Source organism: Centroberyx affinis, unplaced genomic scaffold (genome assembly GCF_046629955.1).
Source record: "Centroberyx affinis isolate AG114_WGS23_722 - 3 ecotype Tasmania unplaced genomic scaffold, CSIRO-AGI_Caff_v1 ptg000933l_1, whole genome shotgun sequence".
Classification (NCBI taxonomy): domain Eukaryota; kingdom Metazoa; phylum Chordata; class Actinopteri; order Beryciformes; family Berycidae; genus Centroberyx; species Centroberyx affinis.
The window spans coordinates 293461-319281 of record NW_027279510.1 but is presented as its reverse complement, the minus strand read 5'-3'; the positions used below and the strand labels follow the sequence as shown (position 1 = coordinate 319281).

General features: G+C 42.7%; 3 protein-coding genes across 3 annotated transcripts in view; 1 reads left to right on the top strand and 2 right to left on the bottom strand.

The window, feature by feature from the left end:
* Nucleotides 1-141: 141 nt before the first annotated feature.
* On the top strand, nt 142-5816 carry LOC139645946 (uncharacterized; the record flags this gene model as incomplete). Its single annotated transcript, XM_071521826.1, has 15 exons — nt 142-281; nt 545-936; nt 1051-1146; nt 1374-1451; nt 1741-1812; nt 1943-2079; nt 2429-2456; nt 2583-2681; nt 2970-3187; nt 3485-3512; nt 3934-3996; nt 4432-4526; nt 4636-4666; nt 4760-4843; nt 4932-5816. Coding segments are annotated over 15 exons (1623 nt in total), but the record flags the coding sequence as incomplete, so codon positions are not given.
* A 138-nt stretch (nt 5817-5954) lies between these two features.
* LOC139645952 (lysine-specific demethylase 9) lies at nt 5955-14581 on the bottom strand. Its single transcript, XM_071521836.1, has 7 exons — nt 13984-14581; nt 12729-13396; nt 10534-10671; nt 9634-9776; nt 9030-9197; nt 8765-8873; nt 5955-8606 (listed from the first exon to the last, which is right to left on the bottom strand). Exons 1-7 carry the CDS (start codon nt 14564-14566, stop codon nt 8061-8063), a joined length of 2355 nt encoding a protein of 784 aa, XP_071377937.1. The 5' UTR covers nt 14567-14581; the 3' UTR covers nt 5955-8060.
* Nucleotides 14582-15252: 671 nt separating this feature from the next.
* magi3a (membrane associated guanylate kinase, WW and PDZ domain containing 3a) overlaps nt 15253-25821 on the bottom strand; it is a 109872-nt gene continuing 99303 nt past the window's right edge. Inside the window, exons 15-21 of the mRNA XM_071521835.1 lie at nt 24954-25168; nt 23939-24124; nt 23584-23677; nt 21643-21745; nt 21284-21421; nt 19990-20128; nt 15253-18659 (exon numbers count right to left, since the gene is read on the bottom strand). Coding sequence (XP_071377936.1) covers nt 17614-18659; nt 19990-20128; nt 21284-21421; nt 21643-21745; nt 23584-23677; nt 23939-24124; nt 24954-25168 — 1921 coding nt within the window. The 3' untranslated portion in view covers nt 15253-17613. The remainder of the gene's footprint in view (nt 18660-19989; nt 20129-21283; nt 21422-21642; nt 21746-23583; nt 23678-23938; nt 24125-24953; nt 25169-25821) is intronic.

The following is a 25821-nucleotide window of genomic DNA, read 5'->3' as shown; positions in this document are numbered from 1 at the left end:
TTTCTCGTGCAGATGCCATAATACTGAATATCATTCAGGCACTACAGCAAAAACTCACATGTATTCCATGCAATGGAATCCATTTACATGCAAATTTTCTTCCCTTGCCAAAAGTTGTTGTGACTTACACTGCTATGTTGAACTGACCAGGTGGCAGTGGCTCCGTCTCCTATCACAGCAGCCAGTGACAGTGAGTTCTCTGACCTGAGTGAAGAGTTGGAGTCTGAGTTAAGACCTAGACCAGAATTCCAGCGTCTACTGTATCCAGAGTCACAGCAAAGGTGCTATTAATGACCTGATCACTGCTTTTTCATAATATACTGTATTTCACAAGCTCACAGAATTAAAATGACATGGCCATTGCATAGTGGAGGTAACAGACTTAAATTTCTGGTTGATACATTTCTTCTAGGTTTCCATTAATACAAGAGTGGGGGCAGACACCCAATCATGTTGCACCACTGAGGATGCCTTCATTGGCAGCGGAGGGTGATGTTTTATCGCAGTCCCACGCAACCATGTCCTCAAATTCAGACATTCTCAGTGCCTTGACAGCCCGTGACAAGCAGAGGGAACAGCAACGACAACAGCTACTCCAGGGCCTGTGGCTTCCTGTGGGTGCGCCCTCCAGCCAGGACCTCCAGGAGGGAGCCTGTCTCGATGACTTCACCAGGACCTCACCCAGCCTGGGAGCCCCTGGACTGGAGGAGAGGATAGAGGAGAGGGATGACACACCACCGCCGAAACCTCCAGTCCCGCCTGTGGCAGCCATTTGTCTGACAGTGGAGGACCCCTACTTTGATGCTTCACTGAGCCCTACTGAAGAGGCGGCTCCTGCCAGCCAGTGGACAGCGAACCCTGTCTTCAGCACACCCAGTCTGACACCCAGTCTGACTCTGAATGACCAGACTCTGGAGCTCAACTCTCCTCAATCAGGTGAGCAGTGATGTCTGTGCATGTAGCAGTTGCTTCAAAATAAGCAACATGGATGACAGAATGATAGAATTTGATTTTGGAGATGTTTGTATTGATTGAAGTGCATTTTTTTAGGTACAGTTCCTACTCACTCAGATGAGGACGTACCTCCTCCGTTACCTATGCGAACCCCTGAATCCTATGTACTGGGAGTTGCTTCTGTTGATGCAGGTTAGTGCTATCAGCATAGAGAAATGCCTGTAGTATGCCTGTAGTATAAATTACACTGAGCACTGTACTCATCCCTTTAGGTTTATTACAAGAATTCCCATTTCACAATTTCATCCAGTCTTGCATCAGCACATGTGCCACACATTATTAATCATTATTCATTTTGCTGTGCACTACTGCCTCCATGACTCTAGTGTGTAACAACATGCTATGATTCTGTCTCTCAGAGCACTCAGAGCCCTGTGACAGGTTAGCCGTTATTATCCCACCCAATGCTGCTGCTGTGGCTCTCAGGGAGATGGGAGGTGAGGAAAAGATGTATAAACGGAAAATATTTATTGCTCTGAAATGCATAAATACAGATGATTGCATTCTCAAAAATGCTACTATTTTGTTGCCAGAGGTCTTAAGATAACTAAAAACATAATAATTTCATAAAAATGTCATTGTACTTTAATGCCAGCAATCAGTTTGTCAAAATAGAAGTCATGTTTTCTGAATGATGATGTCAAATATGTTATACTTATGCTGGATAAACAAAATAGGAGCTATATTGATCCCACTGAGCCATGTCACTAATTTCCATATTTTCAGGGAGCCCCCCCTCACCTGTCCCCCCACTTCCAGAGAGAACCCCGGAATCATATGAGTTAGCCATTGGTCAAGGTAGGTGTGACTGTTAATAATTTTATCAGCGATTACAATTCATAAAACAATAAGCAAATAATTGATTGTGAATAGCATGTTTTGCTTAAACATCAAATTATGATATTGATGATTCTGGCTTGCCGTTCAGCTCCTGTGGAGCAGGCGTTAGAAGTCACGCCGGCAGTGAACCTGAACAGGATAGGAACGTCTTCAGAATGGTCTGGCAACCCACTGCAAGCTGGTGTCGCAGCTCAGAATGAGATGAAACCTTGGACGAGGAGTAAGGTGAGAATGAACTCTCTCCGATGGCAGATGTGTCCCCTCCCGCAAATTAGTATCATGCTGGTTTGCACAGTACACAACAATTTTGTGAACATAATGTAAGTTGTGATGAAGTCAGCACGTGGTTGACAGTTATCAGCGAGCTCCAGTCATGGTGGATACATCTGCTGATGTGGATGATACATCTGTCACTCAACACATTTTATGAGATTGAATGCTTTAAGCAACCTGTAATTTACACAGCTGAGTTTTCAAACATAAACTATTTTGCATGTATCGAGACGCAGACAGTAAGAGCTTGTAAAAATGTCACTGCAGCCATGTAACAGTAGCAAATTTCTCTTTCTTGCAGAGTTTGAAAGTAAAAATGACTTTCACAGGTATGTTTTTTTCTTCTTATGATACACCAACCAAACACGGTGATCAACGCTCACAGTATCAATGATGTGCCAATAATACTGTAACTTGATATGCATGGGTCCTGTTTTTTCCCATGGTATCTCCAGCACCAGTAACACAACCAGTTCTTGAATCAAAAACAACTTCAAACCTCCCCCCTCCCCCTCCACCTGCGGACTTGCTGACTCCTCCTCTGTCCCCTCAAGGTAAGATGATCAGGTAGAATGATGGAATCAACAACTAACTTTGATTTTTACAACTCCAGGATTATGGGGTGATATTTTGTTACAATATGTTTATAGATTCTCCTCTATGATTCATTTAAAAGTAAATCTACAGACCTAATGTCTACAAGGAACAATGGCATTTAGCTTTATAAATGTGTAAAATGAAACACACACACACACACAAACAGGGGAAAGTGGTTCCAGTGTTCTTAAATATGAAATTAAGAGTTTAGTGAAACTGAGAGTTGATCTTCTGTGGTTGTGCAGCTAGTGGGAGCCTGACCCCACCGCTTCCCGACAGAACCCCCGAGTCCTTCATCCTGGCCACTGAGGAGGGCCTTGTTCCACCAGGTCGGGAGAACGCTGCCCCCTGCCTGCAGCCCAGTCAAACTACAGAACCCTCTCCAAGAATAGGCATCTCCTCAGAGTGGGCTGGCACCTCTCAATCCAAGAAATTCCTGGATGTTGTCATGAACAGGAGCAAGGTAATGAATACTTACTGGATTGTAAATCTGTATGTCACAGTCTTAGGGTGACTTTGTGTTGTACTGGAAAGCGATGGCATACAAAGGAATGACACTCACATGATGCATGACATTATGCATTATTCAAGCCATCAACTCTTGCACACTCTGAACAATGAGTTTGAGTAATTATTTTCAAAAATGCCCCCTTTGTGCTATAAATAGCCATGATGGCTCCCCTTGTGATTCACATGATGAGTCAGACACTCCAGTTGTTAGGACATTAACACATTCATCTGCTCTTGAATGTTCCCCCAGAGTGTTCGAGCTAAAAGTTCAAGACAAGGTAAGCTGTTTTCTCTCATGAATGAACAGTCAGACTGCTTTCTCTCTACATAAACTGGCAATTACTGCTGTCAGTGAAGAAATAACACTCATTACTCTTAAGGTTCATAGTTTTATGGGTTGTAATCCACCGGTCTATATCATGCTGTGTTAGACAATGCTGAGAAATGCCATTGCACACCAGCTACTGACCTAATCCTCTGTTTTATGTTGTTTGATGACTTGACTACACATACCAGTGCATGGCAGGCTAAAATTAGCCTATAAAAGTACCCATCTATACCACCGGGAGGCATCCTTGTCCAAATAAGTGATAGACTCTTGAATGGTAAAATGTAAGGTTATTTGTTGTGTTGATCATTATTAATGTAAAGGACTGTCTGTATGTATGGGGGTAGTTTATCATTGTGTTCCCACCACAGAACCCCTCACTGCGTTTCAGCAGCTAGCTCCGCCTCCTGTGGTCGTGGCCGGAGGAGGAAGTGGTGAGTTGCTACAGACATTAAGTGACTGAACACTTTACACTTTAGCCTCTGTCACACACACTCCAGCCATTAAATACATATATACAAGAAGTAGTCATGTCAAAAATCTTTCAACCGCACAACTCAGGCAATCATGGTGATTCTTGGTGATTCTTATGATGATGAGTCTGATGATTCTTAACAATTACGACTTGATATAATGATTCTTTCTAACGAAGACTTGATATAACATGTATAATAGATTAGAAAGCATCAGTGTCCTCAACGGGGCAATTTGAGTTGCAGCAAAGTACATACAGTACACACATTTCCAACATGAAACCATACAGCGCTGTATGAATGGATTAACTTACTGTTCCACATTCACACATCAGATTCTGAGAAATAGAAATAGTAACCATTTGGTTTCATGTTTGTCACTGATGTGTTTATCAGCAGAAGTGGAACAGCATGGTGTAAACCACAGGCCCACCCCAAGCACTGAGACCTCAGACAACAAAAGCAGTGGGAAAGGCATGTCTAGAACAAAGGTAACAGAAGCAGAAGCTACATGCGTGTCAAAACAATCATCAAAGCTAAATGGAAAATAACAAGAATAACTCAAGAATAACTCACCAAATCTGTTTTTTTCCTGTCCAGAGCTTGAAGTTTTTTAGACACAAAGTAAAACGTAAGTAATACAAATTTATTTTAAATGGATAATAACAAATGCACTGATGCCCATACCACAAGTAGGAATAACGTATAAAAACTATGTCCTCAGCTAAAACAGCCCCTCCACCAGCTCCTACTCAATCTGGATCACCACCTCCATCAAACGGTGCCTCCACTTCGCTGTTCAAGTTTGGTAGGCCTGCATGTACTCTATTCACATGAACTGTATTCCAACATGTATATGTATGACTATGCTTTCATATCATATTCATCTTCCTCAGGATTTGGGAACCGTTTTGGGAAGCCAAAAGGCCCCAGGAGTCATCCAGAGACCTGGGTGTAAGTCTTCATAGCCCCTGGAGTTCTGGTGCCATCTATCCAAAAAGTATATGTTACATAAAGGACTTGGACAGTTGGACGTTCAGTATGAGCATCCCTTGAAGATATGATGGAAGAAGATCACACAGAATTGACCCCCTATGTTCTGAAAAGCACTGAAAGCTGTTTCTCTCCCTCTCAGGACCAAATGACAATCCTCAAATGAGCTTTGCACAATAGCACCTACTCTGTAGTCTTGACCGCTTGATTGTTGCATTGCCACCAGCTCTTTCTGTATTTTGTATGTTAACTCGGGTTGATTTTAATTCTTGATCAGCATCTCGTTGAAGGACATGGACAATCATGGCCACTTGGACCAAAGGCTTGAATGGACAATGTCATTCTTTTGAATAGTTTGCTTGGACAATGGGGTCTGCAATGAGTTTTATGCTTCTCATTTGTTTTAATGTTCAAGGTAGTGTTGTTAAACTTGTCTAAGTTGTGTAAATTGGTGTATGAGGAACATGTGTAGCTATAATGTGTGTACAGGTACTGACTGGTATTTATATCTTCTTCAAGGTGTCACCAAATCCATAATGTTTTGATTACAAAGACGTCGAGTAAATGTACCATGCACATTCAATGTTTTTCTATGCCATAATTAAGAAATCTTGTTTCTACTCTCTAAATGTTCATAAAAGTGTAACATCTTGAAAATGATAGATCAAACTACAATGAATCATGTGATGCATACAGATGGATAAACCAACTGTATAGTTGAACTGAATGTTACATACACTGGTTACACGCAAAATTATTTATTTAAAAAAATACAGAAAGTCTATGCATTCCCATTGTGTTTTTCTACTTAACAAGACTGAATCACACTTGCAACAGAATTCTATTAAATGTAACTTATCGCCCAGCTATCTGACTGTTCAAACAATCCAACTGTATCATTTTAAAAATGATGAAAAATGTCTCGGTACAAACATCAACGACAGCAATTATTGGTTCTACAACAAAGAGCATGCCCTGATGTGAAGGCAATGTACAGTACAGCACAACAGAACATGACAAAAGGCAGTTTTGACAGTACTACAGCTGCCAGTTTATTTCTAAATTATGTCAGTAAGTCAACAAGACCCAATGACAGTCATGTGTTTGACAAATGAAAATAGCTATTCCGCTTCCTGAAAAGAATTTTCAATATGTATGAAAGGCATGATTTTTAATGATACAGTAATTCTCTATTTCCAGATGATGTGCAGAAGTAGAAATCACAAAGCATGGTGAAAGCAACATATTCTTATATCATAAATAAAAAACAAAAAAAATATTTAACATCCCACTGACCAATGAAAACCCTCCACAGTTTTGAATGAGGCTAACTGTATACAGTACAAGGCACTAAGACGCATTCAATGGTAGGGCAAAGGCAATGTCCTGTCCTTTATCTTAGCGTCAGAAGACTACAGAATGAGTGACCGAAGGCCTCTGTGAGGTTCAGACGATCAGTAAATCTGACACTCACATAAGAATTTTTGGGTGACCATGTTCAACAATAAGTGAAGCTATTTTAGGACCGATCAAACGTGATATTCATTTCCATCTATCAGATTGCAGAAGCAACAGTCTAAATCTTGCATTATTTCCTAGGATGCTTCATTATTTCAAACCACCATGAGAAAAACAAACCAAAACATGGGCATACCAGGTACCACACAATTACACTCAGAAAAGTACAACCATGGTAACCTATCCTACAACAGTGCCTTCATCAACTGTAGTGACAATACCTGCAACTAAAGATGGGTATGGATTTTCATCAAATTAAGAATGACTTAAGTGCACTGACGACATTCACATATTCCCAGCTATAACAACAACATAACAATATTTACACACCAAATTGTGAGGACATATTCCACACCTGTCACACAGAGAGAAAATATCCAGACAATTATTGCTAAGTGCAATAGCCATGAATTCCATCATCATTTAGAAGTGCTCCTACAATTAGATCCTACCATTAAATAGTCATCACTGGTTCTGAACCTGTGTTCATACGTTAAGGTCAAGCTTAAGAAAATAAATAAAATATCAAAAGCAGCATCAACAGTAAGAAAAAGGGTACTGTAGAAAATTACGTTTAAATAAAGAATCAAGCAAACCGCAACAAAACTCCAAACAACTTATGGAGCACCGGGAAAAAAATATTGCAAAGGTTTTAAATGCCTGTAGCACAATTAGAGCAATGTAGGATATTTCATCTCAAACCAATGGAAGATTTATCTGCTTTGCTTTAAATTTAAATAGAAAAGGAAAACATCACTTGTCTTTCAAACAATAGACTCTTCTGTATTTGCATTGTCCTATGTTTACTGGCTGTGACCAATCCAAACAAAGACCTGGCTGCCCTTTCCAGTCAACCAATAATCTCCTCAATCTATATATTGAGTCCACTGTTTCTCCTGGTTAAGGTTAGCCTGGATAGGTGCCTGTCACTCTCAAACTAACTCACAAATCATGTCTTTGCTTACAGAACAGGTCATCTTATTAAACATGTAAACAATCATTCCATGATCCAGTAAAATTGTGATCCAACCATCTCCATTTGTGAAACAACCACGGACACATGGATTCCTTAAAATAATTTTGTCATAAAAAGTAATAACAGCTGAGCCTTGAATATAAATGAAAATGTCTGTCTCTTTAGCATGACAGTTCATATTTTCCATCTAAAAATAACAGCTGCTTTACATGATATACACCTCGAGTAAAGATAATTTGTTTTGAGAGAGACAGTAGAGACTTCCAGTCTAGGTGCTACCAAATATAAAATAATAACAAAACTTATTATATAGTCTGTTGAAATAATACACTTTGGCTGAGGAAAAAAAATCTTGGGGGATATCTTTGAAGTGACATTTACAGATAAAAAAGTGTTAAGAATAATTTAAGAGAAGAAGTTGAAAAGCTTCCTGATTGACACACAGATGCCAGTTGTTTTTTTTAATTCAGTCTAAAATTCCTACAAATAAGCTCCTCCCACAGCGGGTTGAACAGCGAGAGAAAGGGGGGGTGAAGGGTCATTTAGGGAACTCTGCGGTGTGGCCGAGAGCTTGTGGAAGGGTGGGCTCTAGGTTTGAAGGTGTACACCCAGAGTGGGCTGGTGGCAAGGAAGGGTGGGGATCCTGGTAAGGTGGGGGCAAGTGAGCGGACTTGGTGGGCTGAGGCGGGGCCGGCTGGGGCTCCTGGGGCGGAGTAGCTGGCCTCTGGAACACCGGTTCTTCAGTCTTGGCCACTCCACCCTGGATGTTGTCTGCCTGCGGGTGCGCACAGGGGGTTATGGTGGCATCGGGCCTGGCGGGGGAGGAGGAAGAGACTCGGCCCAAGGTGGGGCTGAGGTCGCTGGGCCGCTGTTCCTCCTCCTTGCCCTTGTCCTTCTCCTCGGGATGGTACTGTTTGAGGCGGATATGCCAGGCCAGGCTGCAGACCGCAGACACCGTCTTGAACTGGTGGATGACGTTCCTGGGGATGAAGTAGATGTCATCGTCGCAGAGCTGGACACGGACGTAGCGGATGCCCTCCCTCCTCAGCTGGTTGAGCTTGGCATCGTCCACCCACTGGACGCACTGCAAGGAGAGGGACAGCGTTACTCAGAGCTGGTCTGAGGGAAGAGGTTTCCAGGTTTGACAGTTTAACATTACATCCTACCTGCAGTATAATAATTATACAATCTGAGTTGTGACACAGCTCCTGATGCATTATGTATGTAAATTCTGGTTCCTACCTGTGACACTGGAGGTTCATAGAGATCCAGCTGCAGCCTCTGGACAACATCATTGAAGTCCTCTGCATGGAAACACACTACATCTTTGGTTATCCGAGGTCGGTTAGTCCTGTATAAAAAAACAAACAAACATAAAAGCCATACAAGTTACTCCTTCCTTATCACACATCATGCAGTAATTAAGAGCTCACAATGGCGAGTTTTCATCAGAGATTTTGACAACCACGTACAGCATTTTTATCAAAGCATGCCAAAAGACACTCACCATTCCCCAAATTGCACGGCCTTCAGTACCCCCACAGCAGCGGTGCTCTGCCAGTCAAAGCTCTGGCCAACGTGGTCAGCATGGGCCCTAGTCCGATCCTCAAACAGAACCTCTCTCGGCTCACTGGCCCTCGGCAAGTAGTGCAGATTTTTGATCTCATTCATGGACCTTAAGGAGAAGATGTGAGGGGAGAGGGGAGAGGGGAAGGCCAATAAGAAGTCATGCCTTTAATTATGCTTGCTCACCAGAGGCAAAGTCTGTGCACAACAAATTATACAGGCCTATCTGGTATCTTGACTCTAGTAATTTGACACTGACAAAACTGTATGAGGAGAATCCAAAACCTTGCTCTCGCTAAACCCCACATCAATTTATTTACTCATGTTTTGATCTTGCTGGAACTTCATCACGGTAACAAAACATAAATAAATTTGAGTGGTGCTGCCTAAGAGCAGAATGCAGGATTTCCTTCAATGAGTTTTAATGAATTCTACCTTTCCAGTACACCTGCACCTGAGCCTGTGTTACTGTGCCAGTATCTCTTTGTTTAAATCTTAGGACATAGAACCATGTTCATATAGTTCCTTTATGCTGTTTGGGTTACCTGCGTCGTTTGAAGGGAGACTTGGGCATGTCAGCAGTAGGTACCATTTGTTCTCCGGGCCGCACCCACATGATGGGTCCATCATCACTCTGAGAGCGACAGTCCAGCTTCAGGCTGGAGAGGCTGCCCCATGGTAGGGTCATCTGTGGAAACAAACACACACACACACACACACACACACACACACACAGCTGTGAGTTTTAGCTTCATGATATTCAAGCACATCTGCATCGTATGGGATCACACTTAATGCATTTATGTTGCTGAAAACTGTCAGCAGTTCTATGCCATCTAAGACAACATGGCTCAAATGTATTGAGATCAAACTTTTTGGACATGGTCAACAATTGTAGTATTAAAACATACATTTTCATTGCAACTGTGATTCACTGATTAAATGTTTTCATTACAAACATTTAATCGAGAGCTACCACAAAATCTTTCTTTAAGTTTACACATGTATCAATGCATGAGAAGAACAAATCAAACAGATGCAACACCTTCACTGCAACACAATGCATCTGCAATGGAACGATTCAGCCGTAAGGGATTGTTATTTCATCTGAATGAACTCCCATAGAGAAACACATTCATTGTATTAAGTGTGATTCTGGTCTCAGGTCTAGATGAGGAAGCATAGGTTGTGGACGCTCTATGGATAGCAGTCCTCTTCCCAGGTACTGGTCAGAGCAACAAGTATCCTACCACACACTGACAGGCTTTAGACGAGTTTCATGGTTAATATGCGTACGTATTTTTACCACAGCACTTCATCAGGTCTGAAGCCCTTCAGTGTGCTGTAGAAAATTTTCATTGTTGTGTGACCTACACTAGGAACCCTTTTCCCAATGTGACCCTCAGCAGATGAATAAAATTCATGAAAATCTATCTTATTCTGACCTTGAGAAAGGGTGACTCCTCCAGCATGTCAAGAAACTCTGGGAAATAGTCTCCCACCTCCTCGTCCACGGCTCCCACCAAGCTGATCTGCCTCATGGGTCCGGCCCGGTATGTTCCTGAACAGTAAGTCCGGTTCACCTAGGGGAGGAGAAATGGCTTATTGCAATGTCTGGTTTACAGCTTTCTCTTCTACGAGATATTGCTATGCCCAAACTCCCTGCTAGTTCAGATAATTTTGGAGTTAGTCTGTTAATCTGCTTTACCAGTGTTGGATGGTAATGCGTTACCGAGTAATATTATTACTTTTCCCAGTTCCCACTATTTCAATTTCAGTGAATTATGCTAAAAATGGCAGAAAAGTTTACTTTCTACAGGTGGAAACTTTCTCACTACTTTGATTTTAATCATGCAAAACGATGACAAGAACATTGGTCAATGCTGTTTGGTTACAATGATCATTCACAGGGGAGACAATTGAGTTGTCCCAATTTTTAAAGGTAAGAGAGGATGTAACGGAAACAAATTACTGCTTCCAGTAAATCAAAATTACTGCTCCAAGGGAGTAGTACGTAAAGTAATAACATTACTTTTGAAATAAATAGCTTTTTGAGATACATGCCCAACACTGTTCTCCTACACAAACCTTTTGTCCTCCAGGTAGTGGATTACAGGCTCACACCACATGGGACCGGACAGATTAAGGGTTGTGTAGAAGCTACCCTGGCTCATCAAGCCTAATTGATTCATTTAACTCAGGGTGGAGAATCGCTCTCACCCCAGCAGCACAGGACAGCATGGGGTGAACGAGCATGGCCTGAACTGTGGTACTCTACCAAAGAATGCCAAAGTCCACAGACAGTGGCACTCTCTGGTGGATCCCTTACATGCTTCATAGCACATAGACAATTATGAGTGTGTCTGGCATAGGCCCTGCAGACTCTGCAGCCTGGGGGTTTGATACAAATTATATGGAGATGTCTGTTGTATAAATTAACTCCCAACTAACATAATGTAGGTAACTGCATAGAAAATAGCCAGGGCTATTTCTACAGGAACTTAGATAAAGTGATTATGTTTCCATGTTAACACTGCAGTGTTTTTTTCCATCACAAGGCTTGTGCAATTTTCTGTAATGACCCAGCAAGGTCCAGTGGATACAATAAGGCATTTTACTGCAATCATTTTGCTCTCAAAACATCCATTATTCCCTGGATACTCCAGTGGTGAAATTTTCAAACTAGGCCTACGTTGCCTGCATAAACAGAACATCACTAAATTTCTTTCTGTTCGCTGCAAATCTAACATCATACACATACACACAGCCAGACTCACTCTCTCTTTGTCTCTCTCTCTCTGTCTCTCTCTCTCAGTGTGAGTAGGTGTATGTCTGCATCGTCATGGAAAAAAAGTGACTCCATTAGAGCTCTGGGAGACCAGGGCAAACTTGGCACCAGCACAGCTTTAGACTTTACACCAATGCACTTTGGACTGAGTCAACTACTGGGGGGCAAACATGCTCCTCACCTCATTCATGACTTTGAGTTGGTCAGGGCCTTAAAGTTTTTGTGCCTTTCTACAGTGTTAGCCATGGCCTATACGGTCGGGAGACTTATTTATAATATGCCCTAAAAATATAGTAACCTGCTAATTTTCTTCTCACCCACTATTAATCTAGGATCTAATATACAGCTGTTTCAAGTTTCTCTATCAAAATCAATAATGTTTAACAATGTTTTGTTAAATAAAGAGGTGACGCACAACCACAATCCCCTCTAGTCAATGTTCAAGTTCTCTCTTCTCAAAACTCTATCCAGCATGCATCTGCCACTCCTCACAACACAGGGTCTGAATATGAGTGACTGGATAACAACCCTTTCAGTTACACCAGTGATACCACAATGATGTTTAACACCTTGTAATCTCCATGCATGGGCATGCTATTCTATGCTGTTTCATTCCTCTCTCCTACATATCTTGTCTCTCTCCACTACTTTCTGAAAACAATATCAACTTGCTGAAATTCAATACTGGTGGACTGTTCATAGTACTTCAAGAAACAAATGAGAAGTGTAAACCCTATTTATGAGTCAGTCAGCCGATCAGCAGTGATCTATAAGCTTGGTTGGTTGAATGCAGCACTAAAACAATTGGTTGCAGTTAGAAAGACCACACACCTGGTGAGTTCCCTCACATACCTGAGAGTGGAAGTTGGCGATAGTGGTGGTCTCGATGTCCTTCTTGCCCAGTATTTCCATTTTGACTGGCGTGTTGGGGAAGTTGAAGGCAAAGTAGTCCAGGAAGTCAGGTAGGTAGGCAGCGGCGCCGTGCACCACTGCCAGGGCGTAGCGGGCTGCACCTCTGGGCTTCTCTGCAAAGGCCAACTCCAGGAACTCCTGGGCAAAACACTCCATCTCAGCCGGTCTAAGACAGGCTAACTCATCAGCGTAGGCATGCAGAACTGACGCCCCGCCATTGGCTTGCATTTCCTCATGCATGAAGCGTCCGTACCAGGTGCCCGTCTGGAGGCAGGAGCTGCGGATATAGTGGTCTTGGTGGGAGAGGAAAGGCGTGAGCCCCACTTTGGGAGTGTGGAGGTAGGGGTGGCGGTTGTCGACAGTGCCTGTGCCAGGCTGGCAATTGCTCTCCTGCTTCATGCTGCCAGGCAGAGAGGAGTCAGGGCGAATGGACAGAGTAAGATCTGCTCCCAGCCCCGCACACACAGTCTGCACTTCCTTGTTGTGCATGCGTCGGACCTTCTTGCCACTGTGCTCGTCCTCACGGTGCTTCTTCTTCTTCTTTTTCTTCTTCAGGAGATATTCCTCCAGTGTTTGGGACTTGACATTCTCATCATGGGGCCTCGGCTCTACACAGGAACGGGTTAAAGTCAGAGCAGGTTAGACTCAGAGAGTATAAGGGAAGCAGTGCACTATGCTTCTTGAACCTACTGTACATCATGTCTTATTATTATCTATGCACAGGATAATTATGCACTCATTACAATCAATGCATCTGTCTAATGATGACCAAGTGACCTGTTACATGACCTGTTACCAATACTCACAATATTATGATACAGGTGTCACCAAACCTCTTCATATCAAGGACCTCCAAATTATCCACACAGAGCCCCATTTAATAAGATTTTGTCCCAAGGAACCCCCATCTCATAAGATCTTTGTAGTTAGTTATGCTTTAGTATAGAATTATATAACCATCTATTCGGTAAGTGGAGTGGTAACAGTGGAGAGAAATCTATAATCAAAACAATCATACTCTCATTGTGCTAACCTCTAGTGAGTGAAATAATAGTGAAATTCAACTATTACTCATTTTGCTGGGGACCTCTTGTCTGAAACCCCTCAATGAAACCCCAAACCTCCTTCTCGTTGCAATTGAAAAGATAAGTCTCTCTCTTAAAATTTCCACCATACATAACACTCAATAACTCACCCTTCTTTTTCTTCAGTTCCACATGTTTCACATTTGCCTCAGCGTTTTCCTTCTTGAGCTTCAGTTTAAGGTCTTTATCCCTATGCTTTTCTTTGAAGTCCTGTGTCTTGGCCTTGGCCACTTTGAGAGGCGTAAAAGTGAAAAGTGCAGGTGGCTCGAGGGGCACCGCTCTCTTCTTCTCCAGTTGGACTGGTACCTTCCGTGGAGGAGGAGGAGGAGGAGGAGGAGGCAAAGCCGGCTGCAGGCTCTTCTTTGCACCGTTGGTGTGGTTGTGATAATGGTGGTGGTTGTGCTGATGTTGGTGCATGGCAGGTTTATCGGAGCTGAAGTTGCGGGGTTGGGGATTTTGCGGTAGCTGATGCGGCTGGTGGGTCCGGCGCTCAGCATGTTGGTGGTTATGGTGGTGATGGTGGTGATGGAGCTTCACTTTCTTTGCTTCTTTATCCGACCGCTCGCGTTTGTCAGCTGGTGGCGACAGGTCCCTTCTCTTCTTCTTTTTTCTCTCTTTGGTTAATCTATCAAGACTGTCCCTTACCTTTTCTGCTTCTACTTTCGCACGGAGCAAGTCGACTTGAGCTGCCATCTTTGCACGTACAGTACATTTAAAGGGCTGGGGATTCCTACTGCGCAGGTCGACGAAAATTTGTAGTCTTCTTACCGATTGTTTGTAGTTTTACTCAATCTCCCTGTCTATTGCGCACGCGCAAAACATAGAACTGTGGGCTATGTAGTTTGTTGGTATTGCAATGCTACATGGGAGTTGAAGTTCATGTTGTACTGAGTGCGTGCAGGGCCGCACGCACTCAGTTCTGTTCAGGTGACGTAATGGTTAATTTAAGCGCTAGCCACGAGAGGCCGTGTTTCACACTGTAGAGCAGCTAAGAGCTAGTATGATGTGAAGCAGAGGTAATAACATGCCATTATTTTATAACAGAAGAACTCCAAATGCTCAATAAATATTATATTTCCAATCACTCATAATTGTTAAATGTTATTCTTCCGCAAAGAATGTAGTTCTGGAACTGTAGTAAAACATAAGTAGCGAGGTGCCAGTTAGAGTAAGATTATTACAAATCTGATTGTATATACTATATATGTGTTTCACAGTACACCTCCCTATATAGAGTATTTGCATACTAAACATGTACAATAACAATGCAATAACATGATTATTTTTTACATGTATCAGTACTGATACTTAGTTTTATCAATATCAATCACTACTATAAATCCATGAAAAAATACATTTACATCAGGAGTTGTGTTAATTCAGTAAACCTTTATTTATCAGTGCATGAACAGAATGCCATGACCAGATTATTTCCTTTCACCATTTTATCATTTTCCTCTCAATTCCTTAAAAAAATAATGAAACGATTTACAGAGGATTTTTTTTTTCTGAATGAAGGCAAATATTTATACAGGTGCTGTACAATTTATAAACATTTACAACTACCATGATGTCAAAACCAAAAGGCTTTTTTTATGTTGAAGCAATGCAAGGCCACAGTATCGTACATGATAATGGCATGAACAGTAAATAATACAGTAGCCCATCATATCAACAATAAGCTGGACGATAAATTAGTAGGTGGTCTAACAGACCAAGAGACACACGTATTACTTCTCTACATCCGTAAACAGGCAGGCTGATTAGGGGACGGGTAAAGCAATCTGTCTGGGTTGTGAATAGCAGTGTATGAACCACTAGATGTCTCTGCACTCCACAGTAGCAACATTGAAAAAAGTCAATCTTGTATTTTCAGCAGCCCACAAATAATCCCAATAAATAAAGGAAGATTGTTTTTTGTTTGTAAATGGAATCCCTGTCACGTTTACTTCAATAAACCTTGCAATGTAATTTCATATCAAACTCCCTATGAAGAAGTAAAGCCTTTCTCTCTGAGCACTGAATGGAACCACCTAAGGGCAACATGATGACTTTCCCTCCCCACATGGAGAGCTAACAAGGACTCTTTGGGAGCCTGACTTTATTTATATTACAAAAGTATGACAGGCATGTTGTTGTTGATGATTAACAAAGTAAAAAATATACACACCAATTTATTTCTCTCACATTTCGGGTGATGGACTAAAGAACAATTCAGATCAAAAAATAGATTTGGAGGTTAGAATGGAAAAACAATGGAAAAACTATATTTTTTGTGCCTAAACCGCAGCATGATAAAAATAAAAATATCTCTTGAGTTTTTACGTTGAAGGCAAAGGTCTCACTTCTTACAATCAAGCTTTGATAATCCAACTCATCTAAATTATACCTCTATGTATAGATAATAATTTTGTTAAATAATAATATACATATCAGATAAAGTACAGTCAAAGCTACAGCAATGTCTAAAATACATAGGCCTACCAGTCAGCTTGTATACATACACACATAGCCAGAGGACCTACAATACAGAGCTGCTAACAGTAGACGACATTACATGTATGGAATAGGCTTGTGGGACTGTGTACAGACCATGGACTCATAGAAACAGAATGTATAGATTGTGCCACCAAATGACAGGCCCGTGCAGTTCCTATGGTGTTGCATGATGTGTTTGCGTTATTACAATGTGCACTTGAGAAACAGTAGTGATGCCTGGTCTGGTCAGTACATTTAACACGTTATTTTCCATGGCGATGCTGATCTATACATTCTATTTCTATAAATGCAGTTTCAACATCAAACAAGTGAAATGACTCAGCATGGATATGTATACTTATAGTATTTCTTTGTCATATAATTTCAATAAATTACAGTATGCTTTTGTTATAAACACGCGTGTAACAAACAATAGAACTATAACCACAAGTGTCTGGTCTGCTGATGGATGCATATAAAGCTTCAGGACGGTCTATCCACCCAATGCTAAGCTGATGGGATCAGGGTGTTGCAGAGTCTTCGAATGTGTGTGAATGCAGTCACACACATGGTTCACAGCTCTGGTTAAGGGCTCTCAAGATACAGACAAAATGATTTAGAAGACAATCTGTCACCCTATGCTGCTGATTAAAGAGAAAATCACACCAGCCTCACCTCTTCATACATCCATCAGCGACAGAAACAGTGAATCAATCCCGCTAGGAAGAGAAGCTGAGTGATTGCATGGATATAGAAGTCTTTTAAACCTTCAAAGTGACAAAAAGCAGGATCCTTCATCAAAGTGGGCAGAGAGAGAGAGAGAGCAGTTCATCTCATTGCCTACAAATAGTCTCACAGTGAGAGCGATACGGAGCAGCTTCTTCATAACCGGAGTCTCTGATTGGCACATTATAGACATGGGACTTCAGTGTCACGTCCAAAAATCACACTCAGGACCCACCTCTCGCGCACACGTGCACAGGCCGATGTACACACACACACACATGCATGTACAAGCACGCACGTGAGATCAGACATCAACAGCTTGATGCAAACCGACCGAGGCAAACTGGGTGAAAAAAATGTAAAAAAAAATGATTGATAAGCAATGAGAAGCAATGTTGCTGGTTACACAGTGATGCACTTTGTCTTCAATTGTAAAAAAAAAAAAAAAAAAAAAAAGATTAATCCTTCTATTCTGACTGTCCATGCCTCAGAGGCTCTGCTTTCTCTAAACAGGTGAGGGGAGTCCTGGGAGAATATCAGTTCCCCTCATGTGTCGTCTCTGCCTGGGACTGGATCTTGGCTGAGGTCGGGACTTTCCACGGGCCGGGGGTGATGGGAGCCTTCTTGCTGCCAGATGTCCCGTTGCAGCTGGGGTCCTGGATGCTACTGCTCGAGCCTCTGGGGTCCTTTTTATTCGATTCTTCAAATGGCCCATGGTACTTACTCTCCCGCCACTCCTTATCCCCCTGTTTCTCTCGTTCCCTCTCTCTTCCACCCCTCCGGCTCAGGGTGCCGCTGTCAGCGTCTGACCCTGCCCTCTCCCTGTGAGTGTGGGAATGGGATCTATGCATCGCTGCCTCTTGTTCAGCCCTTTTGTCTTTCTTGCGGCGTTCATTGGTCCCCCTGCTTGTGTCTCCTCTCTCAATAGTCCCCCTCTCCTGCCAGTAGGTTGCGTCCTCCTCCTTGTGTCTCCGGTCCCTCCCTTCGCCCGAGGCACTGCTGGGCTGTTGGCCACCTGGGCGCCTGGGGCTCTGAGGCTCCTCCAGGTTCTTCATAGGCACAGCGGGGTCTTGTTCCCTCTTGGAGCTCTTCCTGGGGCTCGAGGAGTGGTGGTCTCTCTGCCCGTGGGCCCTTCTTTCCCTGCTCATATCCTCCAGGGAGCCGCTGTGGCCTCTGTCCGTCTTTCTGGGGCTCGGGGAGCGCTCGACGTAATCTGCCCAGCCCTCAGTGGCTCTCTTGGGACTGGCAGACTTGTCTTTGCGGGACAGGCTGGAGTCGTTCTTTCTAGGGAGGGTTTTTCTGTCCTGGGTGTCAGGGCTGGTGGGACGCTTATGGGTGTGGTGAGAGTGCTGCTGTCCTCTGGATCTGTTAGCCTGGCTAGCATGCTCAAGGCGCTCGTGCCCAGCGCCGGGGGACCCGCTGGCCCTGGAGGACTCGTCGTGGGCGGTGGTTTTGGGTGAAGACGGGGACAGCTCGGAGGTAGAGAAGGAGACAGAGGATGGAGAGGCTGGAGATGACTGCTCGTCAGATACAGAGAGTCTGGGGAAGCTTGAGGTTGGAATGGTTACTTTGTCCTTCGAACCTGAAAAACAAGCATTGGGAAGTAAAAACAAGAAAGATTCTAGCTGAGCAAAAACAAACATTCAAATAAATTCCAGACACATACATGGGGTATTTTGCATATTCAACATAAACTAAAGACATCTTGAAATGTCATGCAATACAAGCACAATATTCTGATATTGCAAAAAGTTTTCTTTCCACCTACTGTAGCTCTCTTTCTGTAATAAACCTCTAAATATTTGCCACAAGTTATTTGGTCTCAGTTAAAACTATGAGATATGTATCAGCCGACGACATAGCCATCAAAGGAGGTGTTAGCTTTCACCCAGCACTGACGTTTCAATTTCCCTCCAGAGCTGATAAGAATTGCACGGCTGTGATTGAGAGCAGATAGATGCAGCAGAAAACCAGAGAGAGAGAGTGAAGAGTGATGGACTTAGTGGTGCTGAAATGAGCTTTTGGATTTCTATGAGCAACAACTCATAGAAATTCATTCTAACTTAATCTTAGGATTGGAGAGCTAATGCCAGTGAATGCACACACATCCCTTTACCGCTTGTCACTCACTGATCAATATCTAGTTAAGGGCTTTACTCCAGGTCTCCATCTTTATTTACCCTCAGGATGAGGTGTGTGTTCAGTGGCATGTCGGTTTTGGTAATAGCCTTAAAATAACCTGTGGGGCTCTCAAGCCTCCCAGTGCTCCTGCAGGTCTGTTCATTCTCCTAGGAGTCACTGCTTTGGGTTAGCCCTCCACTGTAGCACTGTGGTCAGTCAAGAGTAGCTCTACTTGTGATACATTAGGTGTCTGCTGAGCCACAGATTCCTCATCTATTTCAGATTGACTGGGAGGTGAAAGGGGGAACAGAGAAAGACACCTGAATCTAGGAGGATGGATCACTTTGAAAGGAGAGGTCAAAGGCAAAAGTAGGAGGAGGACAAGGTTTACCAAGGTTATAAGGGACAGACCAAGAAAAGCAGTGAGGCCTTTAGTGATGCTCTGGTTTCATGTAGAAGCACAGGGTGGAAGAAGAGTTCAGACCTATAGGAGGAAGAGATAAAGAGGTAGAAAAAGACAGCCGTGCCGGGACGGAGAGACAGAGAAAGCAAGGCAGAGAAAGACAGAGAGAGCGGTAGAGGTATAGATCAAGATAGAAAGAGCGAGATAGAATGAGAGGAGAGAAAGGTCAAGAGAGAAGCTTGCAACACATGCATGAGAATAAAGAAACTCAGCACCCTGCTATCAAGCGTATCCATACAAAAGCTTCTGTATCTGTATGGCTAATATGCTATTGCACAATGGCAACATTGTGTGTACATGCATGCAGTTGACCTCCGCAGGCACTCACTGTGATCCGGGACCAAGCCCAGCCCAGGTCGGAGCAGCAGGTGAACCTTAGTTCCCCCTGCCTGGATCAACTCAATTGCCCGAGTGTGTGTGATGCCCTGGGTGGCCTCGCCGTTGATCTCCACTATCTGATCTCCAACCTGTGAGGCAGACATAGTCAGTCCTACTCTGTTCTTACATGTCATGGGCAGTTACACTACTTTCTTTATTTTTACTATTTTTCACATTTTCGAATAATCATAAAACTATGAGATAACACAAATGGAATTATGCAGTGACCAAAAAAGTGTTAAACAAATCAAAACTATCTTATATTTTAGATTCTTTAAAGTAGCCACTCTTTGCCTTGATGGAAAGGCAAAGGCTTTGGAAAGAAATTCATACATAGGCATCAACTTCACTAACAAACAAATTTCAAGCATTTAAAGGATAAGGCTGGTGTTTTTTTAATGCATTGCTTACCATCAACAAATGCTATGAAAATAACAAAATCAACAATGCGTTTGCTCTACTCCCGTTACTTTCTGACTTCCCACGTACTGTTTTTAGCCATCAACCCGGAAGTCATTAGCTCCAATTGTAAGCTAAAAACCTTGAAATACAGCTCACAAAGACAATTTTAAAAATCGCTAACTGTTACCACGAAAAGTCAGGCTGTTGTAGTTATTACCAAATCAAATTCAAATGGGAACAAATTCTTCATTACGCCGGGGACTATTTTCGGTGCTACGGAACTACTTTCCTGAGAAACGTGTCTACAGTCGGCTTATTAAGTTGTTTGAGGAAAAAGTCGCCTGGCCCGGTGCATTGTGATGATGAAATATGCCGCCCAGAGCAGCAGCATGGCTCTTCGACGATTTTAATCGTTTTTATTAATACAATGGAGTTCTATGGCTGCTGGGACATGGCTTCATTGGGCACCGGCTACATGGACGAGACTTGTTGGCAAAACAAAATCATTGCTGATTTTGTTATTTTCATAGGATTTGTTGACGGTAAGCAATGCATTAAAAAACCAATTAAATGCAATTAAAAAGCCCTTAGATCAAGATAATGAAAAACATAGTACATTCAATCAGGTGTGTCCCAACTTTTGACTGGTAGTGTATTTCAGTTCTGTACCAACCAGGAAAATGCACTTGCTCTTTTGAGAAAGACCGTCCATTGTCATTAAGAGTGCTGTAGTACATAGGAGTAGGAGTAAGAGTAGTAATTACCCAGATGTTATGAGTGCGGTTCTGTCCGGACACAGTAATATATTCAGTAGACAGAGACAGACGTGCAGTATGACTCACATGTATCCTGCCGTCTTTCAGAGCAGGCCCGTCCTCGGCCAGTCGCAGGATGAACAGGCCCATGTTGTACTCCTTCCCTCCTCTCAGACTGAAGCCGAAGCCCCGCTGGCTGCGCTCCAGCTCCACCACAAAACAGCCCTGTTGCTCACAGACAACAACATTAGCTTTTAAGACTTCAACAGCGCTGAAGCACTTCTAGTATTTAAGAAGCAATTTTCCACAGATTAGGATTTTTTTTTTTTAAATATCAATTGGCACCAAAGCAAAGCAAACAAATTTCATCAGCAGTGCACTCTAAGGGAAGCTACTCCCTCGCACACAGAGTGGAAGTGCGAGTTCCTCTTTCGCTATGGTCTTACCTGCTTAGGGCCTGAGGTGATGAGTGTTCCCATTTCCCTTGCTGGGAGAGACTTATACTCTGACCAGCCAACCCCGTCCTTCTTTTCCTCAGAGTCACCATTCCTACCCCAGAAAGGATCACAAAACACATTACAACATGACCGGTATAAACCTACAGTAGAATGAAATGAGATGGGACGAGACTTTACTGAGCCCCGTGGGCAAATGAGGCTGTTGCAGCAGCAAATGTAGAATTCAGCATGGAAAACGAAAATGGAATATTAGCACACAAATAGAATATAAAGTAAGCGACAAAACAGTAGAAATAATCAAAACAATATAACAATAAAACACAATATAAACAATTGCGGGGTTATGTAAACATGCTGCTGACAGTTTCACCACGTTAGCTAGACTTTAAGAGTGAAGTATGGGAACGAGCATTGATTACTTACATGTATGGATTACTTACAGTTGTTATTTATATGGATTTACCAACTGAGTGCACTTACAGACAGTTACTGACTTGATTGATCGTCTTGATTGCTTACTTAAATATGGATTACTAAGTATGAAATGTGTGCTGTATATATAAATATAAGTAAATATATACTTTTACATGAATATAAGCCTGTATGAACATATCAATATGTATACAGTTTAAAATAGTGAAGCCATTATGAAAATATCATTAATATACTCCATATCGCTGTTTTGGTGATTTTCATGTTTTAATTTCAATTGAAGGATTTCTTTGTGATTTGAAAAAAATCCATGACCCTTGGGCTTTTGAAACCCTTTGAAATCCCACTGGATAAACTCAAAAATACATGGTGGTCAATCTAAAAGCTGACTTTCTGGAGATACAAGGTTTTCACCTGATAGCAACAATATGCAGAAGTGTGGAAAGCTGGTCCTAGGTCTGTGAGTCTCAGGGTAAAGCCTTCAATCTCTACTGTGCACAAAAATGCATGCAACCGAGGTACTTTGCCTCCACCAAATGGCATATATCGTGTTAGCATTAATTACAGTATTGTGAGCTACTGTACATAAATAGTATGGACGGTCTATACTGTGGAAACTCTAACCACAAAGTAGCAATAAATCTCACATTTTACCCATTCAGCTGCATCCAGTAGGATCCACTCACTACTACTTCTTCATTTCAACATCCAGAGCCTCTTTCTGTTGGTGTCATTATACAATGCGGGGAGACCAATGTAAATCCTTCAAAGAGCTGTGTTGCTTTTACAGTTCAGCGGCAGACAACTGGGGCATACTTTAATGCTCCGCAGAGCTCATTACAATGCCTTTGTGGGACTTTAGCAGTGCTGACACACTATCTAAAGAGTCTAGGCCGTCTTTAGCGGCTCTGGCAGAGAGAGAAGTTTATATACTTCATGTTGGCGGGGCTGACAGCGTCAACTCATATCTAGCCCGGGCTGACCCAAACCATGTGTTGGAGATTAGACAGAGAGGAGGGAGAATGGGACTGCCGAGGAATGGACAGGGGGTTAAATGAGGAGAAGGGGAACGCATGCTGAATAGGCAGAGAGACAGAGCGGCTGAGGTGGGGCTGATGGGAGAATTGTGGCTGCAGCAATGGATTAAAAGTCTGACACAGGTAATCTTGTTTAAAAAGGAAGATCAAAGAGGAAGCGAGACTCTCCATTAATCCCTCTCTCTTTCTTTACTCCGCCATCCAAACAGTGTGCATAGGGGGATTTTCTCTCTTTCTGGATAACAAGGAGAGCGAGGACCACAAGAGATGGTAATGGGGCACAATGTAGCACAAACCAGAGCCTGCTTTGAGAGGATTGGGGCTAATTTATGGTTCAAGAGGCAGCACCTGTATTACGTTGTGCCCAATGGGCTTACTTTCAGCCAGTGTCTGATAAACAGGAGGCACTGGCATGTGTGTGTGTGTGTGTGTATGTGTGTGTGTGTGTACACTCCTGTACCTGTCTGGATGGCTGGGAGGCTGTTGGCCCATAGCTCTGTGCTGTGCTGAAGGGCTCTGCTTGGCTGAACTGGTTCCAGATGGAGGACCACTGTCTGTGCAAGCACAATTCATACAACACACACATTCAGTATGAAACACAGGAACTTCACCGTTTCGTGATTTGCTGCTAGACACACACACAACCATGACTGCTTCAAATCTGAATGTTGAAAGTACATCGACGAACACGGCAACCTATTTCTGCTGATGCTGCCTTACTAGAAATCCCATCATCTTATTCCACACAAAATTGTCCCGACGTTCCCTCTGGAACTCAACTTCAAAGCAGCGAGACTTTCTCTGCGCCGACCTACCGTCTTCGGGCACCACAGTGAGGGTGACGGAGTTGCCGGCCTCCTTGATGAGTTGGACGATGTCGTTGTGAGACAGCTCCATGATGGACTGGCCGTTGACAGCTGAGATACGGTCTCCCACCTTCATCTGACCCATGCGGTCCGTGGGGCTGCCCTCGATGATACGGCCTATCTTGTGAGGGATAACTGGTGCGGAGAGAAACAGAGAAATGACAACTTCTTTTATTTTTGCTGACTGACTTTGCTTGTTTGCTATGTTTGAGGAGTATTCCACTAACTCAACATCAGCAACATACCACTTCTAAAAAACAGACAACTTTTTCTTTTTTTAAATCTCTGTTCTAAGATCTAACTTGTTGTTAAAGAGAGTTTCTGTGCGCCAGGCAGTCAGTAGTGAGGAGAGATGATGCAGTTTGACTTTGGGCATGTACTTTGAACAGAGATGGTTTTCTCCTCAATGTAACACAGGATAACAACTGGTTGAAAAGTGAATGAGAGAGTAAACAAATTATTGTGATGATGAACCTAATCCATGTGTAGTTGCTAATGCAAAAATATGGAAAGAAAGTATTTACTATGCGGCATATGTTTACAAAGGTAATTCTATGATCTTCTTATATTTGAAAAAGGCATTATTACATAAAATCAGTACAGGAAAAAATGTGAATTATGGTCAAAAGGCAAGCAAGGAGAATGTTACTTTGAATGGATTCCTAAATTACCTCATGCTCTTTAGTTATTTGTAGTAGTATTTTTTTTTTTACTACTACAAATAACTAAAGAGAAAAAAAAAAAAAAAAAATACTACTACAAATAACTAAAGAGCATGAGGTAATTTAGGAATCCATTCAAAGTAACATTCTCCTTGCTTGCCTTTTGACCATAGTTCACATTTTTTCCTGTACTGATTTTATCAAAGATACTTTATTTGATTCCATTTGAGTGAAAAAAAAAAAAGTTTAAACATAGGCATTAGGAAAATGGTATATATGGTGTGCTTCTGCTTATGTCTGACCTCCAGGCGGGGGCTTGTTCTTAGACGTGAGGATGACGAAGCCGAAGCCCTCGTTGTCTCTGCGCTGCAGCGTGACGTCAAAGCACTCTGGCCTGGAGGCCTGGGACAGCTGGGAGGCACCGGGCGCGTCGATGCGGGGCAGCTTAGGGGAGCCGTTGACCAGGGCGGACGCTACCTGCTGGGGCTGGGGCTGCTGGCCGCCCTCCTCCTCTCCGCTGGCATCTGACAAACGACAACCCACAGGCACATGAGGGAACGCTTGCATACACAAACACACCCTTGGATTATATCTTCACTGGCACTCGGTTGCAAAACGACTATCAATCTGGCGATGATGCCGCTTGTCCATGCATCATGTCTGACAGCGCAGGGTCAGTTCGGAAGGCAAATGACATTCGAGAAAGGAGTTGTCACTTTCACCGACAGGATAAGACAAGCCGGTTCGTTGCGAGCAGTGGTCGTTACGTCTAAACTCACATCAAACTTAATCCATGAGCAATTATTTGTCAAAACTTCCCCAATTTGTCAGTCTTGAGATCCTTCTAAAAAATACTCCAAAACGCAAAGGCTTTATCAAAGACAGACTCGTTGCTGTGTTTATTGCACACATGGAATATGAGACAATGGAATGAGTCAATAAACTAAGTCTATATTTGAGATGAAACCCTTTTACAATTTGTTATTCATGAGACAAGCTGATCTACCTCAATCTCTCTTCGTTGAACGTTTGTTTTGCTGAGTCCCTGTTTTGTCAGCTGGCATCAGGGAATCTCTTTTTAAACCTCTGCTTTGAATACAAAACCCCTTAGATGATTGATGCTTCATTTCTGCAATGTGATCAAGTCTGTTGTTGCAATACATCAAATCC

Coding starts and splice junctions, on each gene's coding strand:
- LOC139645952 (XM_071521836.1), bottom strand. CDS start 14,566: ATGGCAGCTCAAGTCGACTTGCTCCGTGCGAAAGTAGAAGCAGAAAAG. Junction 13,397..13,983: donor GGAACTGAAGAAAAAGAAGG/GTGAGTTATTGA, acceptor GTTCCTGTGTAG/AGCCGAGGCCCCATGATGAG. Junction 8,874..9,029: donor GCCGTGCAATTTGGGGAATG/GTGAGTGTCTTT, acceptor TTTTTTATACAG/GACTAACCGACCTCGGATAA.